Source organism: Ananas comosus, linkage group 3, assembly GCF_001540865.1.
Source record: "Ananas comosus cultivar F153 linkage group 3, ASM154086v1, whole genome shotgun sequence".
Taxonomy (NCBI): domain Eukaryota; kingdom Viridiplantae; phylum Streptophyta; class Magnoliopsida; order Poales; family Bromeliaceae; genus Ananas; species Ananas comosus.
In genome coordinates this window covers 10,695,570-10,712,310 of record NC_033623.1, presented here as the reverse complement: position 1 = coordinate 10,712,310, position 16,741 = coordinate 10,695,570, and the positions used below count along the sequence as shown (strand labels likewise).

At 33.7% G+C, this 16,741-nt stretch overlaps 1 protein-coding gene across 1 annotated transcript; it reads right to left on the bottom strand.

The window, feature by feature from the left end:
- LOC109708261 (expansin-B16-like) lies at window positions 7,558-12,332 on the bottom strand. The gene is made up of 4 exons (XM_020229935.1): window positions 12,016-12,332; window positions 10,891-11,197; window positions 9,718-9,847; window positions 7,558-8,263 (listed from the first exon to the last, which is right to left on the bottom strand). Exons 1-4 carry the CDS (start codon window positions 12,185-12,187, stop codon window positions 8,069-8,071), a joined length of 804 nt encoding a protein of 267 aa, XP_020085524.1. The 5' UTR covers window positions 12,188-12,332; the 3' UTR covers window positions 7,558-8,068.

Below are 16,741 nucleotides of genomic sequence, written 5' to 3'. Positions count from 1 at the left end.
CTTCGGGAGCGTCAAGATTAAAAGATTAATTAAATTAAATAAATAAACAAAATATTAAAATAAGATTAAAAAATCAATATTATGAGACACTTCAATTAGTAAGGCTTAGTTTGGTATTTTGACGGATCTAACGCTATTAGATAAAATGGAGTTGAGAAAAAGCATATAGAGTGCGTTTGGTTCGCGCTATCTTTTAAAAATTTCTAGTAATCCAATGGGAATAAAAAATTATGACGGTGTTTGGCTAAACGCACTAAGTAATCTAGTTGGTAATTTTGGATTCACTTGGGAATAAGATTCACCCCAAAATACTAATCTCATTCCCTTGAGGGAGGGTGGGTATCCTCATATTAATGAATTGGGGTAATCATAATATGTCTAATCTCTTTCTTTCTTCCTACCCGCCGGCTAATTGATATTATTTGTCTTTACACTCTAACCTTATATCTCTCTCTAAACTTATTTTTCTCTCTAAAATTCAACTTTTTTTTCTCTCTCTAAACTAAGCTTTCTCTCTCTCTCTCTCTTTCTAAAATTTCAACTCTCTCACTCCCTCTAATTTTGACTATATTTTTCTTTCTATTTTTTTAATTATGCTCTTTCTCTCTAACTTATACTCTCTTTCCCTTTTTTCTAAAAAGATGTTAAACTTTTGGTAACATTCATTATCTAAAATTAAATAAATAAATAAATAAATTAATTGTATATTTTTTGTAATATTAAATAACTTGGTTAATTAATATTACCGTGCGAACCAAACATAGGAATTCCACATTCTTAGTAATAAAATGAATAGGAATAAGATTCTCGGATATCTTTTATTCCTAGTAATCTTTCATAATGCGAACCAAACGCACCCATAGAAATATGCTTCTGTGTTCTCCGATGGGACCGCAGAAAATATATCGTAACCGACTAATCACAATATGCGCAATACAATATTACGTACGAGAACAAATAGAATATTTTTTTAACGTCGTTTCTCACCGCACTCGCAATCTCAAAAGAAGCCTAAGTCCTCCCAAAAAAAAAAGGTGAAAATGTATGGAGACCCCATAATATAGAGCGGTTTGAAATAAATCCTTCATTTTTTTTTTCTTTGGCATTCTTTTAACTTTGTAGAGGCAAATTTCAAATATATCCCTCTAAAACTTCAACATATAACCTCTATCCCTCCAAAATAAAAACTATCACTAATACCCCTCTTAACGTACATATTTATTACCAATACCATGCTAAGGTCTTAACATATAAAACTAAGCCTATTTTTTATAGTAAATTAAGTTATGATTTTTTTAAAAAAAAATTATTGCTTAATTAGCCATTCACAGTTAGTTAGTTCAGTTTTAATCCAAATAAAATAGTATAGACTAAATTTTGGAAAAATTTTAAAATTTTCATCAACAATTATTTAATTAAAGAATATTTNTCAAATATATCCCTCTAAAACTTCAACATATAACCTCTATCCCTCCAAAATAAAAACTATCACTAATACCCCTCTTAACGTACATATTTATTACCAATTGTGGTTTGATTGAGAGCTTCTCAACTTAAATATTCTTTAATCCAAATAAAATAGTATAGACTAAATTTTGGAAAAATTTTAAAATTTTCATCAACAATTATTTAATTAAAGAATATTTAAGTTGAGAAGCTCTCAATCAAACCACAAAAACAAATATATATATATATATATATATATATATATATATATATATATATATATATATATATATATATATATTATGTAAATATAATTTAGGTAAAATTGTATAACTTATTTAAATTATGGATCATTTTGAGTGTATATAATTTGTATTCCAATGTTGAGTACCGTCAAAGGCGAGATCCTCGGTTGTGATAAAAATGAGATACGTTGCACGTGCTGCAGAAAAGAAGAAGAGAGAAAAAAAATGATAGCTTTTTATATGGACAAATTTGTAAGACAAAATAGTCATTTTTCACACCTACCATTAAAAAACTAATGGTGACTCAAACAGCATAGACATATATGAATAAATTCGGACTTTTGAAGGAATATATTTGCAAAATAAAAAAATTTTAAAGGGATAAATATGCCAACTTAAGTTTTGTACCAATATATTTACTATTTGATACTTTATAGGGACTTGTATGAAATTAACCCTTTTGAGTTGCTATTCAATCATTTAAGATTTTAATTTTCCTACCAAGCTTTTAATTTATTGTATTTCAATAGTCAATAATATTTTAATTTTAAAATTTAAATGTATCGTTTATGTTTAACGTTGTAATTGGTATATTCCATATAATTTTCGCAACTATAAATTTATTAAAATAAATAGTTATTTTAAATTTTAAAATTAAAAAATTACTGACAGACTCAAATCATAGAAATTGAAAGGTTAAATAGTAAAATCAAATCTGGGAAGTTTGATAGTTTATTGATAATAATTAATAATTCAGATAAATTTGGTAACTTGTAATATTTAGTCAAATAATAATTTTTAAATATAATATTTGTTATCCAATTTAATAGCAATACACTAAATTATACATATAAAGTTATAAAATATTTAAATATAACTTAAAAATAGAAAATAAAATATCTGTAGCGAAGGATACGGCGTTGCTATCAATAGTTACACCAAATGAGGAGTGGGGCCCGTATAGTTGTTACTGTGAGAGTGACCTAAGTACGGTCGGTGGTGTAATAAACAAATAAAGAGGATTTGAGAAGATTTTATAAGATTTTTAAAGGGTAAATTACACTTTTAGTCCTTAAACTATAAGGCGCCTGACATTTTAGTTCTTAAATTTTAATTTATTGTAATTTCTGGCTCGAATTATTAGGTGCATGACATTTTAGTTTTCAAATTTTATTAGGCCAATTTGCATAAAAAATTCATAAATTTTGAGCTTTTATAAAATTAGAACGCCTTTTTGATTTTACAGATTCGATCCAAATTTTCAGCAAACTGATCAAAATACCTTTATTACTTTTTCTCTCTCCTCTCTCTCTCTTTTTTTTTTTCTCGTTCATTTTGTTTTCTCTCATTGAAGAGTCAGTGGAGGCAAAGGCGGAAGCGTAAACGGCCCGTCTTGCCTCTCACCCTCATGCTCTCGACCTCGCCCTCACCCTCGTCCTCGCCCTCGCCTGCACACCCCTCACCTTCCTCGCCTTCAACCCCACAAAAGGCCGCGCCACGACTTTTTTTTTTCTTTTTTCTCTTCAACTCTCCTTTACCGTCTCCGATGATGACGCATCTTTCGCCCTTCCCCGCCCTTCTCGTCCTCTCCCTTTCCCTCCTGCTCTGTCGCCTCCGACGACGACGCATTTTCGCCGACGCCGACACAGTGGAGGTCGCTGCGGCGCTGCAGCCTCGAAGCGGGAGATCCTTAGCAGCGTCGTCGCCAGCGCCATAGCCGTTGGCAGAGAGGGGTGACAAAAAAAAATTATTGAATAAATAAAAAAAAATAAAGATAGAAAATTATAGAAAAGATGAAGATGAAATTGCACCGTTAAAATAAATTGCACTGTTTTAAAAAAACGTTGCACTATTATGGAAATAAGTTGCACTACTTAAGATGTAAATGCAGCTTTAAGATAAAAATTACACTTTTTAAATAAAAATTATACTTTTTGGGAGATATTTATACTGTTTCTTATCTTATTGTATTCTTTCAGATGTAAACTGCATCCATTAAAATGAAAGTTATACTTTTTAAACGAAAGTTGCACTCTTTGAGAGATATTTACACTATTTCTTCTCTTGTTGCACTCTTTGAGACGTAAACTACATCCCTTTAAGAGATATTTATACTGTTTCTCCTCTTGTTGTACTACTTCTTCCCTTGTTATACTGTTTTTTCTCTTAAAGATGATTAAACAATTCCCAATTATGGTCCTTGCAGATCGGATCATCCATATGGGATAAAAAAAGAAACTCCAGATATTTGCTATCTTTCTTTTTGAATGAGATCTCAATTCCAGCTACGATTTCATTAGATATCTTACAACTAAAATTCCTTTTTTTTCCAATCCGGTTCCTCCACCATCGCGAACTCCGCATGATACACTTTTTATTTATTGGGAGAACCCCAGTAATCTCTTGCGGATCCATGAAACAACTCTCAGAAATCTAAAAGAAAAAAAACAGTGTAACAAGAGAAGAAATAGTGCAACAAGAGTAGAAACAGTGCAACAAGAGTAGAAACAGTATAAATATCTCTTAAAGGTATGCAGTTTACGTCTCAAAGAGTGCAACAAGAGAAGAAACAGTGTAAATATCTCTCAAATATGCAACTTTCGTTTAAAGAGTATAACTTTCATTTTAATGGATGCAATTTACATCTGAAAGAGTGCAATAAGAGGAAAAACAGTATAAATATCTTCCAAAGAGTACAATTTTCGTTTAAAAAATGTAATTTTTATCTTAAACCTGCAGTTTACATCTTAAGTAGTGCAACTTATGTTCATAATAGTGCAACGTTCTTTTAAAACAGTGTAATTTTATTTTAACGGTGCAATTTCATCTTCATCTTTTCTATAATTTTCTATCTTTATTTTTTTTTTGTTTCTTCTATAATTTTTTTTTTTGTCACCCCTCTCTACCAACGGCTATGGCGCTGGCGACGACGCTGCTAAGGACCCCCTGCTTCGAGGATGCAGCGCCGCAGCGACCTCCACTGTGTCGGCGTCGGCAAAGATGCGTCGTCATCGTCGGAGACGGTAGAGGATGAGGGAAAGGGAGAGGACGAGAAGGACGGGGAAGGGCGAAAGAGGCGTCATTGTCGGAGACGGTGGAGGAAAGTCGAAGAGGAAAAAAAAAAAAAAAAAAGAGTCGCGGCGCGACCTTTGTAGGATTGAAGGCGAGGAAGGTGGGGGGTGTGCAGGCGAGGGCGAGGACGAGGACGAGGGCGAGAGCATGAGGGTGAGAGACAAGGCGGGCCGTTTACGCTTCCGCCTTTGCCTCCGCTGCCTCTTCGACAAGAGAAAGCAAAATGAACGAGAGAAAAAAGGAGGAGAGAGAAAGAGGAGAGAGAAAAAATAATAAGGGTATTTTGGTTAGTTTGCTAAAAATTCGGTCCGAATCTGCAAAATTAAAAAAGTGGCCCACTTTTGCAAAAGCAAAAAATTAGTGAATTTTTTATGCAAATTGGCCCTTTTATTAATTGCATTTTTTACTTCAACAGTTTAGTTCTCAAACTTTTTGAATTATAACAATATCCTACTTGATAATGTAACAATAATTGAAATGCTGTATTATTTTGATATTAATAACTCATCAATACTTATTTAGATTTGACGGTAACAATTCAAAAAATATGAGAACTAAAGTGTTTCATGTCTCAGAGTTCGAGTCGAAAATTAGAACTAATTAAAATTCAATAACTAAAATGTGATGCATCTTATAGTTCGAGTCAGAAATTACAACAAATTAAAGTTTGAAAACTAAAATATCATACGACTCATTGCAGACCAAAAGTGTAATTTACCCATTTTTAAATGTACCAAACATTGGATGACAATAATCAAAACAAAATATTTGAAGCAAAATATATATATATATATATATATATATATATATATTTCCATAAATTAAAGTGAAAGATGAATATAGCAGGACTACTTCCTATAATATTCCATCTTGTATCTATTTAGAATATTAATAATAATTTGATTTTAAGCATTTTGGAGCGACTTATTAATTGGGTAGCGAAATTAAGGGACGAAGCTATTGTGAGGCCCATACTGGCCATGGCTCCCCACAACATCTTAAAAATTATATACAAGTCCGCAACTAATTAGGCATAGGAAAAAAAAAATATTACAAATTTTGGTTTTTAAGAAGGTTTTTCTTCAAATTTTAATATAATTTTCTCTTCCCTCCAAGTGGCTAAGCTTGCGCTAATTCTTTTGGTTTTACACGAGCATTTTCGGTTGAAAAGACCATCAAAATTGATCTACGAAATAAGATGCATGATAATTTTCTCACAAATTTTTTAATCATGCATATTGAAAAAAAAAATTATCGAAAAATTCTCTATGTGCAAAACATATAATAAATTGGGCATCACATAACAAATCTCAATTCAAAACAAAGATTTTTATATCAGAATCTCCAACATTAATTTAAGAACTAATGGTATAAACCGAGTGATAAAAATAAAAGGCAATGTGGTTTTTTCCTTTCTTTTTTCACCTTAATTTTTTTTTCACGTAACTGGGGAACTCATTGCTTTAGAGTTTAAATACTGTATATAACACAAAATCTTTCATTCTGATACTATATTAAATAATAGCCTAAATTACAGAAAATTTTTCTGTTAAAATTCGATTTTTCACTTTTCTTCCTTATCATTTAAAAACCTATAATTTATCCTCTTGTAAAATAAAAAATGTTCATTTCATCTCCTGCCATTAGTGATCCATTAAGTTTCCGTTTATAAAATATTATTATATATTTTTTATATGAAAAATACTCTCAGCCTTCTCTTTTATTGTCAAAAATGGTGAGAGGCAAAATGGTCATTTTATCATCACAGTTTACACCGTACTCTCTGTGACCATTTTTTATTTTATAAGGAGGCAAAGTATAGGTTTTTAAATAAGAGAGGAAAAAATAAAAAATCGAATTTTGACAGAAAATTTTATGTAATTTAGCCAAGCGACAGTTTTCTTTCAAAATTACACTTTCTCAAAAGATTCTTCCACTTGTTTGTTTGGACACTGTCACTGCGCATGCGTTGAGAGAGTGAAAAAAATAGATTCTGGAGGTGATGATGTCAAAGTCCAAAGAAATCCTTCATGAAAACCAGAGGAATTTTGTAAAGCAAAAGGCATGATACTCTGTTTTGGGGTCTTTGGCAATCCCTTTATCCTGCAAAAAGAATCCCTCTGCTGTTTGAAACTGTATTGTGGATCTTCCACACTGCAATATATTATCTTAAAAACAAGTCCAGCAATTAGAGGGTCAAGAGTAATTGGATCTGTCCTTGCCCTTTTACAAAGGAGGCATTTGTTATAATTGTTTACAAACTACATGTTCATATAATGTTATTAGTGAATTCGTTTGTAACCGTAACATTATTGTTAGATGTTTCTCGAAATTCGATTATCGACTTCGCTTTTTGGTCCGGATTCGTCGAAAATTTTGCGGTGCGACAAATTTTGAAAATTTTTTTGTGAAGGACAAAATGGATGTCAGGTCCAAAACCCATTAAGAAACAATCTCTTATTTTTCATTAAACAATAAAACGGAGTAGAATTCAGTTGAACTTCAATTTAATCCAAACATTAAAAAAAAAATCATTCCTAGATGAATTGGAATTCAATTTAAATTTGGTGCCAAACATAGTGTAAGGGAGTTGCATAAATAACAGATCCTTCTCCAACCTATTATAAGTAGGTAATTATGTGCCCTGACAAATCTACTCCCACATAAATAGAAATAGAAGCTTGACCAAATCTCTCTGAAATGAAGCAGCTAAAAGTGTGAAATGTGCCCAAAAGTACTTTGTTGAAACACACCATGTGTTTGGCCCCCAATCTCTATCAAAATAGCATGATGGTACATTCAAAAGTCCCAATTAAACATGTGAAAATCCAAGTCACAGAGACAATAGATGGAGACATATTTCCAAACTTAAACATGGTGCTAGTTTTACCACACATCAAAGCACAAGAAAAAGCCCATTACAAGTTTCAAACTAAACAACAAATACATGCTCAATCCTAACCCTTTAGGGGAACATATTAAGGAGTAGGATATCCACTAAACATTCACACACATACACACACCACTCTAGTTTGGGACCCAAAAAGAACACACAATTACGCAAATGGCGCTCTCTCTCCCATTTGGAGAGGGCTACATGGGCACATGAAATTACTTAAGCCCTATAACACTACACAGAAACCACCAAACTCAAAGATGATGGGAGTTTCTATATTATATATAGAGATAAGCCTTGTGGGGAATGCCTTTGCTTCCCCCCCAACGGCTAGTAACGGCTACTTTTTCTTCTTGCTTGGTAGTAGATTTTGGACACTCATTAGCTAGTGCCCGTGAATTTTTCGGAGTTAAGTGAAATTTAGGCGAGACGTGTAGGTGGCCTTGGGAGACCAATTCCTGGGAATCACATCACGGGCCGTGAGCGTACGTTGTGTGGACAGCGTGGTGATCTTGACGGAGAAGGGGCCCGTAAGAGGTCCTGCAGTGATGCACCAAGTAGCTCCCCAAACATGCTTCATCTCCAACCATTCAACCGAGTTCGACTGCATTTGTAAACAGAAAGGGGAGGGGGAAAAAAAAAACTCAAAATCAGTATCAGTCGTATTTGACCTTTTACTATGATTAGGTGCCTAAAAAGAAACTTCAACAATTAACAGAACAGATATATTGAATCTGATCAAGTCTATCATATAAAGACATTTTATTATATATCAGGTCCAATATACACTTTCAATTTTGTTTCCTTGTAAATTTGACGTCCGCACGGCAAGATGCGGATATCATGGTAGTTAAGATATAGCTCAAAAGAAGTGAAACTGTTTTAAAGTTTGGTGATGATTCTTCAAACATGCTTTAATATGCTTTAGAGCTTTTTGCATTAAAAAAAATCCTAAAGTTGGATTCAAGGCAATGCTTTAATCCCCAAATGAGGGAGAGCAAAAAAAGCTCAGTGGAGCAGATTTTGGCAAAGCTGTTGGAGAGTTGGTTGGTGTGTGCACAACTAGATGTAGTTGAACTAAACAATGCAAAGGGCATGTAAAGTAACAAGAGAAAATTATTTAATGCTCAAAAGGCTTTTTTTTTCTCTCTCTTCTTCTGGTGTATCTTTTGGAAAGTTTGACTAGTGCTCCATTTCATAAAGCACATGTAGCACAATAGATTTAATTCCATTTACTGTTAAATCTAGCATATTTTTCTGAATCTGGAATCTAATTATTCTAGATCTGATGATTTGTCAGTCACACTCAGCATTGTAGTCTTACCATGTGATTTGGAACTCCATCTCATGTGATCTGAGATAAATATTTGATAAATATAAGTTAACTATGTTGTCATTGATAATTTTGCATTTATTATTATTATTTTTTGCTGAAATTTTAATTAACCCCATGCATCAAGGGGCCTACACACACTCACGACCATGCACACCTAAAACATGCAGCATTTTTTCAGCAAAAATATGAGCCCAACACAAAAGGAGGCCTTAGAAATGGAGGCACCCACCCACATATTGCATTAGCTTTTCTCAGAAAGAGTATTATATGGCAGACACAAAAGAGTACATGCATGTGATTTTTAAAAGCTAGTGCCAATTAAGAGCAAATCTAACTAGAATTTGATGTTGAATTTTATCTTATTTCTAAGTCGATAGAATCGAAGTTAAAGTCTTATTAATTAGTTTACAAATAATCTTTTTTTCCCTTAACACACAGATGAAAAGTTGATGATGAGATTATTATTGGATATTTGGTATGCATTGTATATATATTAGGGTGCTCCGATTATACTAACAACGGTGTATTGATCCTTAAAATTTATTTTTTTTTTCTGTCTAATATATCTTGTCCATATAATTTTATTTTAAAGTACCGAATATCAGGTTACATAATTGGTATCGATCAAAGTGATGTCAAATTCCTACGGTATCTTCATTAAAGTCTATGTAATAAACTAATCCAAATCTTAAAAATAAAAAAGAAGGGAAAAGAAATGGTACTTGTTGTATATGCATGGATCCAATATCTCCTTCGTCATCTTCATACTCCACCAGAAGCGACAACCAAAAATTTGTCGAGCCTTCGTTCACATGAAAAGCTATGTTTTTTCCTCTGTACTTGCAAGGCGTTCTGCATTAAAATATCTCGCATCTCAATGCCACATCTTATTAAAATTATAAAATACATATAATATTATAGAGATAGAACAAATATGCCTGTCAAAAGATGATTTTTGAGATGATTTGCTAAGACATAAATAATCTTTTTCTTTTTTTTTTCTTATGCGAAGAAAACAATATTGAAGCACATTTTTTAGATTACAAAGGGAGTAAAAGGTTATTTGGGTCATTGCACTTTTACAGTTACCATCTGGGTGAAAGTAATGGGACAAGCCATTATGTCAGTTATTTGATAAGGGAAAGTGAGATAACAGCAGAAGAGAAGGCATCCGAAGATCATTTTGTCCCTTCCTCCACCCCTCACAGATTTTTTTTTTTTTTTTTTACCTTTTTACCATCAAAAGTAATTTAGGCATCAGGAATACTAACACGAAATACAGAATACTATACAAGTCGGACACGACGACTCGACAGTTTTTAAGAAATTAGGACACTGACGCCACGACATAGCTAATAAAATATAATATTATTAATATAATAATATATATTTATTATATATAAAATATTAATTTTGGTAAATTATTATTGTATTTCTCATACGAATAAAAGTTGGTAAAATTTTTATTTATAGTTCATATATTTTAAGAAAAAAATTCTCTACTATATATAATTTATTTATATTGTCAAAAAAAATTTATATGTATTTATCAAAAAGCTAAAATACTTATCATCTTATACTATATATATATATAAAAATAAAATTAAAAAAATATATTTTTTAATTATACACGCTCCGGAACAATATTAACAGCGAGTCCAAGGAGTGTCCACATAAGACATGAACTGGACACAAACACACGCGTGTCTCACACGGATACATGAGGCTTATAAAAATTTTCGTGATACATAGAAATAGAAAGTAACACATAAAATGACAGTTTTACTTAGGTTAAACAGCCAGTAACATTAAAAAACTTTAGTTCTAAAGGCATTGATTTTTTATTGAACAAATTATCAATTGCGGTCAAACAAACAGTTCTTTGAATTCTGTACCTTCTGTAGACGACGGAAATCTCGCCGCGGTCGCGTAGCCGTCCGCCGTTGCCGGCGACGGCCATGCGGCCGAATGCGGCGCCGCTGAGGTCAAAGTGGGTGCGGCCGAAGGCGCAGTAGCCACCGGGGCATTCGTCGGTGACGATGACGGTGACGGCCCGCCGCGAGCAGAGGGACGGGTCCATGCACCGCACCTTGTAGCAGGCCCCGCACCCCTCGCCGCCTTTGAACAACACCGGGCTCACCGCCCCCACCCGCGCCCGCATTGGCTGCACGTCCACCAGCGTCCCGTATCCGCACGCCCCACCTGCATTGTTGCACCATGTTTGTCAGAAAGTGAATGACGTAAAAGTTAAATATCTTTACTTTTTATTTTTTGTAATTTATTTAAGCTGTGAAAATGATCAACAGAATAGATTTAACGACGAAAAATTTGATAGGACTAAATACTTTGTGGTATAAATAACATTATAGCCGAACTCTGAAAACTAATATATTTCACTCGGTAATAAAACAAACACACCCTAATAAGCGGCTATAGAATTTCACCCAAAATTCGGATTGCTAAGTGTAATTAAGCTAAAATTCTCATTCGTTTTCCTTAATAATTTTCATTCTAATATTGGTTAATTAGTACTAATTTTGGTGATTAAATTATATATACAACATATACGTGAAAAAAAGGTGGGTGCGTTTAACAGGGTCAGACGACTGAGTTAAAGCTGAGTAAAGCGGCGGAGCCCGGCGCGCACATGCGCGCCTGCGGGCACGTGCCGAGCACGTGATCTGCGTGGGAGGTAACCAGATCGGGTACTTGCATGTATGCAGCGAGATCATACTCAAGCGCCTCATCATTCGACGCGTACCCAAAAGCCTTACACGTGGGTCCCACATAAAAAGTTCCCCTCCCCAACAATCTATACAGTTATCTCAACGGCTATAAAACACGGCGGAGTCAAAGCTCCCAGTGTTAACAACCACTCTCAACTCCCCCCAAAACGGATAAAAAGAATAATTAAATCATTAATTAACTTTCAACATTATATCTACGTACAACGCGCAGTTCAAAATAGAAGTAAAAGTAAAGCCAAACATAATCTAATATATGTAGTGCGAAAAATGTACCATCACTTCCGTCGCCGTCGGGGCTCCCGTACCACGTCGCGGTCGCCGGGTGCCACTGCAGGTCGACAATGGCGGGATGCGACTCGACGAGACGTGGGAAGAAGCCGGAGAATGTTGAGATAATGAGGACGAAGAGATGGAGAAGATGGACGGAGGAGAAGTCGGCGGCCATTGTGACTTCTCCGCCGACTTCTTCTTCCTCCCCCCCCAACCCCCTGTTTTTTTTTTTCTTTTTTTTGGCTTCGAGAAACTTAAAGCGCACCCCTCAATGCCTGGAGCAGTGGAGCTGTGGAAGTGTTTAGAGTACACACACTGGTCTCATTTATATAGAGGAAAAAATATAGGAGATTTACTATATTAAAATATTGGTCTAAAGCTTCTTTTTTTTTTTGTTTTTTTTTTCTCCTGATATGGTTACTCCCCTTTTACTGAATCTTCTACTCCCTTTGCATTTGAAAGGAGCGAGAAGTAAAGTGTGAATGTAGAAAAAAGGGGGTGCGTTTATGAGTTCTTTATTAAGAAGATTTCGATGTAAGCGAGATAGAAACGGAATATTGTTTCCTGCACCCGGTACAGATATAAATGCATGCACCACATTTAATATTTAATTAACATATTTTATTAAATAAATGTATATTTTAAAATACTAATATTTTATTATTTATGTGTTGGAGGAAAGGTTATTCTTTTAGGGTGCGTTTGGTTCGCGCTATCTTTTAAAGATTCCTAGTAATCCAATGGGAATAAAAAAATATGACGGTGTTTGGCTAAACGCACTAAGTAATCTAGTTGGTAATATTGGATTCACTTGGAAATAAGATTCATCCCAAAGTACTAATCTCATTCCCTTGAGGGGGGTGGGTATCCTCATTTTAATGGATTGGGATAATTATAATATGTCTAATCTCTTTCTTTCTTCATACCCGTCGGCTAATTGATATTATTTTTCTTTACACTCTAACCTTATATCTCTCTCTAAACTTATTTTTCTCTCTAAAATTCAACTTTTTTTCCTCTCTCTAAACTAAGCTTTCTCTCTCTCTCTCTCTCTCTTTCTAAAATTTCAACTCTCTCACTCCCTCTAATTTCGACTATATTTTTCTTTCTATTTTTTTAATTATGCTTTCTCTCTCTAACTTATACTCTCTCTCTCTTTTCTAAAAAAATATTTAAACTTTTAGTAACATTATTTAAAATTAAATTAATTAATTAATTAATTAATTATATATTTTTTGTAATATTAAATAATATGGCTAATTAATATTACCGTGCGAACCAAACACAGGAATTTCACATTCTTAGTAATAGGATGAATAGGAATAAGATTCTGGGATATCTTTTATTCCTATTAATCTTTCATAATGCGAACCAAACGCACCCTTATTGCTATAGTTAATTAGCTTATAATGTATCTAGCTCAGTAATCAATAAGAATTTATTTTAAATAAAATTTTGAAAGCGAAAAAAAAATATTTTAGAGCTTTAAATTTTTTTGATGTAAAGTAAATACTTCAGATGAAAGAATTATAAGTAATCTAGTCACTCATATATTTTTGACATATAAATTTCTATTTAAAAAATAAAATACATATTATACTAAAAAAAAATTAATATTTTGGATTGTACAACGAAGCTAATATTAAACTGCTGTCATTTTTGAGGATATTAAATTTTCATACATGTATATTATTATATTATTTTCTATCAATCAAATTGATATTTCAGAAAATATAAAAAAGGTGCACTATTTGCAACGTAAAACTAGGTGTTTCGATAAATTACAATTTTTTATGATAATCTGTAAAACGTTTAATTACTATAAACTGCATATAATAAATTATACTTAAAAATTTTCAAAATAATTTAGCAGTGCGGTGTACGAGAGGTATATATACACCAGGTACAGGTAGTAATTTCTTAGCAAGAGGTTATGCCACCCCCCCCTCCTCCCAGTCTCCTTTCGCTTCTTTGTTGCACCACCCATGTGCACAGCGAACCCCCCGGGATACGAAATTACGAAAATGCCCCCCTTCTTTGATGCGAAATTACGAAACTGCGCTCTCGTTTTGGCGGCTTTTGTTTCCCTGCCGACACTTGCATCTTCGTCTCCGGCATCATTGGCCGGGGCGACCGTTGCGCCGTCCGTTGCCGTTACCGTTACCGTTACCGTTTGGGGTTGGTTGGTGCGTCAATTCGCGGGAACGACACGTTCGCAACGGAACGGATCCGCAACTGATCACTCACATGCGTCACGAGACCTCAACAGTACCGTTTACTTGGAGCTGTGGCACGACTCGCGCACGTGCGTGGGATCCACACACGTACGAGACATTGTTGATGTTAACATTTAATGCCCTAAAAAAATAAAAAAAGAAAAAAAAAAAGAATCAGCTACATTGAATTACCTGAGGATGTAACTTATTGCTTTTTAACGAGCAATCAGGAGCACGAGAATTTAAGTGTCGTGGTATATAAGGTCACGTCGAAAGTTTACCGGTACTATATACGCCGAATCGTACTGATAAGTGTCGGTCATAAAAAATATATATATATGTGCCGATATATAATGGTATGAAATATTTATATTCTTTAGTAACAAAATTAATATATCAATTATTTTATTGCTAATTTCAAAAATAAAATATTTCGAGTTGAGCCATTGGCACGGAGACTGTATCATGCTGATATCTTTTTTACACGATACGGAACGGTGGATACTGTCTATGCCGATGGACACTTTAATCTTTACTACGCCATTGTCGACTATAAATTATTGTAAAAAAATTCATATGTGACCAAAGTGCTTGTTTTCTGCGTGCCTAGTTTATAGTTAAGAGAATTAATTAAAATATTAAAGAAAATAAAAGGATTCGTTCTATATATTTTAACTGACACAGGGTATTCTTTTCCTTTCTCATTCACACCTCAAAGTCAACCAGTGGATTCACACTGAGTAGTTGGATTCAGATGCAGCAATTTAGCAAATAGAATGGGATCAGTAAAGTGGTAGATTTATGTTACTTTTGAAATCGATCATCCTTAAGAAATATGATTATTTTACGGTCTAATTAATTAGAAACACAGCAAAACAGCTCCTGCTAGAATTTTTCATTCCAAACGTCTTATCATAACCTTTTTATACATAAATTTACAAAATTTACGAGTATTAGTGTAGTCATTTTCTCATAAATTGATTGCGAGCCTTTTGATTGGAAGTACGACTAAGGTGACCAAGTTAAGGGATTGTTTTGTTGGATGTAATTATAAACATAATTTAATAGAGATGCACATAAATAAAAATACAATAATTATTGTCGGCGCTAACCATTAATTCCAAAAGCTCGAAAGAATTCATGACTTCTGGCTCTGATACTATTTGTCGGATCGTTGGCATTAACTATTAATATAAAAAACTCAAGTTATTGAAAATACGCAATCAATTCATTTAAAGTTTACAGATACATGCACCCATGAGTTTTGATTGTGACTCGATCCAACCAGCCTCACACCATTTCGAATGTGACTTGGCCCGCCCAACCTTACGCTATTTCGAATATAACTTGGCCCAATATAGTCTCCCGCCATAAGGCAGAATGCTGGCTCATTTAAGCCAACAATTATAGCTCTAGTTGGCATTTGGCAACCGTATTTATAAATTTTTTTAAAAAATTGTAATTAGGTAGGTAAGGTTATCTTTTATTTAATTTTTTTTTTTTTCAACTACTGGTAATTTATGTGCAGTTTTAACTGTTGCAGTTGAACTTTGTCGTACAATTATTTCAATTAAAGCAACTGAGTACATATGCATCAAATTGAACATCGTATTTAAATTAATCTCTGCAGCTAAAATAGCAATGCATTTACAAGTTACAACTGCCTCCAACTTTTAACCAGTCTTCAAACATTGGTGAAAATTTTCAACCGAGCCCTCAAGTTTTTCAATTTTTCATGGATAGTCCAAATCGACGGTGGGCCTAAACAAGGTCCCCGGGCTCTCATGGCCCATAAACAAGGCTTTGGATCTACCCTGGGCTTCAATTATTAGGCCCAGAAAAGCCTGGGAGTGAGTTGGATTACTTGGTGCCGGCTAAAAGGCGAAAAAAACTTGTATTGCCCGCACTAGACTTTCGGCGGTGTGACTTCTTCTTTTCTTTCCTTTTCTCTCTTTTCCCCTGCTGCTCTGGTTTATCTCGCTTTTTCTGGAGGCCTCGACTGCTTCCACCTTGTATGTTTAATTCAATTTTCTTAATGAATGAAGCGGATAGCGTGCTACCTTTTCTCAAAAAAAAAAAAAAAAAAAAAACTTATAAACCTACTATTCACGGCGCGTTCGTTTTACAGTTTGTTATATTCTGAGAATCCAATATATTTTTCATTCAAAACATTTAAATTGTTGCTGTAGAACTCANAAAAAAAAAAAAAAAAAAAAAAACTTATATACCTACTATTCACGGCGCGTTCGTTTTACAGTTTGTTATATTCTGAGAATCCAATATATTTTTCATTCAAAACATTTAAATTGTTGCTGTAGAACTCATTTTGGGAATTTGTAATATGCGTTGTTGAAGTTGTGAAATGATCATAAATCTTCAGCTATAGAAACATTGCAGTACTATGGGTTAGGACATTCTGTCATTTGCATATTGAATGGGAATCTCTTGCAGTAATAAATTTGTCTTTGTAAATATAAAATGTATGCTATTTTCCTTAATAATTAAATGTTTAT

What these genes read in the sequence shown, in the direction of transcription:
- LOC109708261 (XM_020229935.1), bottom strand. Translation starts at nt 12,187, where the DNA reads ATGGCCGCCGACTTCTCCTCCGTCCATCTTCTCCATCTCTTCGTCCTC. An exon ending in CGACGGCGACGGAAGTGATG is followed by an intron (nt 11,198 to 12,015) that starts GTACATTTTTCG and finishes GCAACAATGCAG; the next exon opens with GTGGGGCGTGCGGATACGGG. An exon ending in GATCCATGCATATACAACAA is followed by an intron (nt 8,264 to 9,717) that starts GTACCATTTCTT and finishes TTACAAATGCAG; the next exon opens with TCGAACTCGGTTGAATGGTT.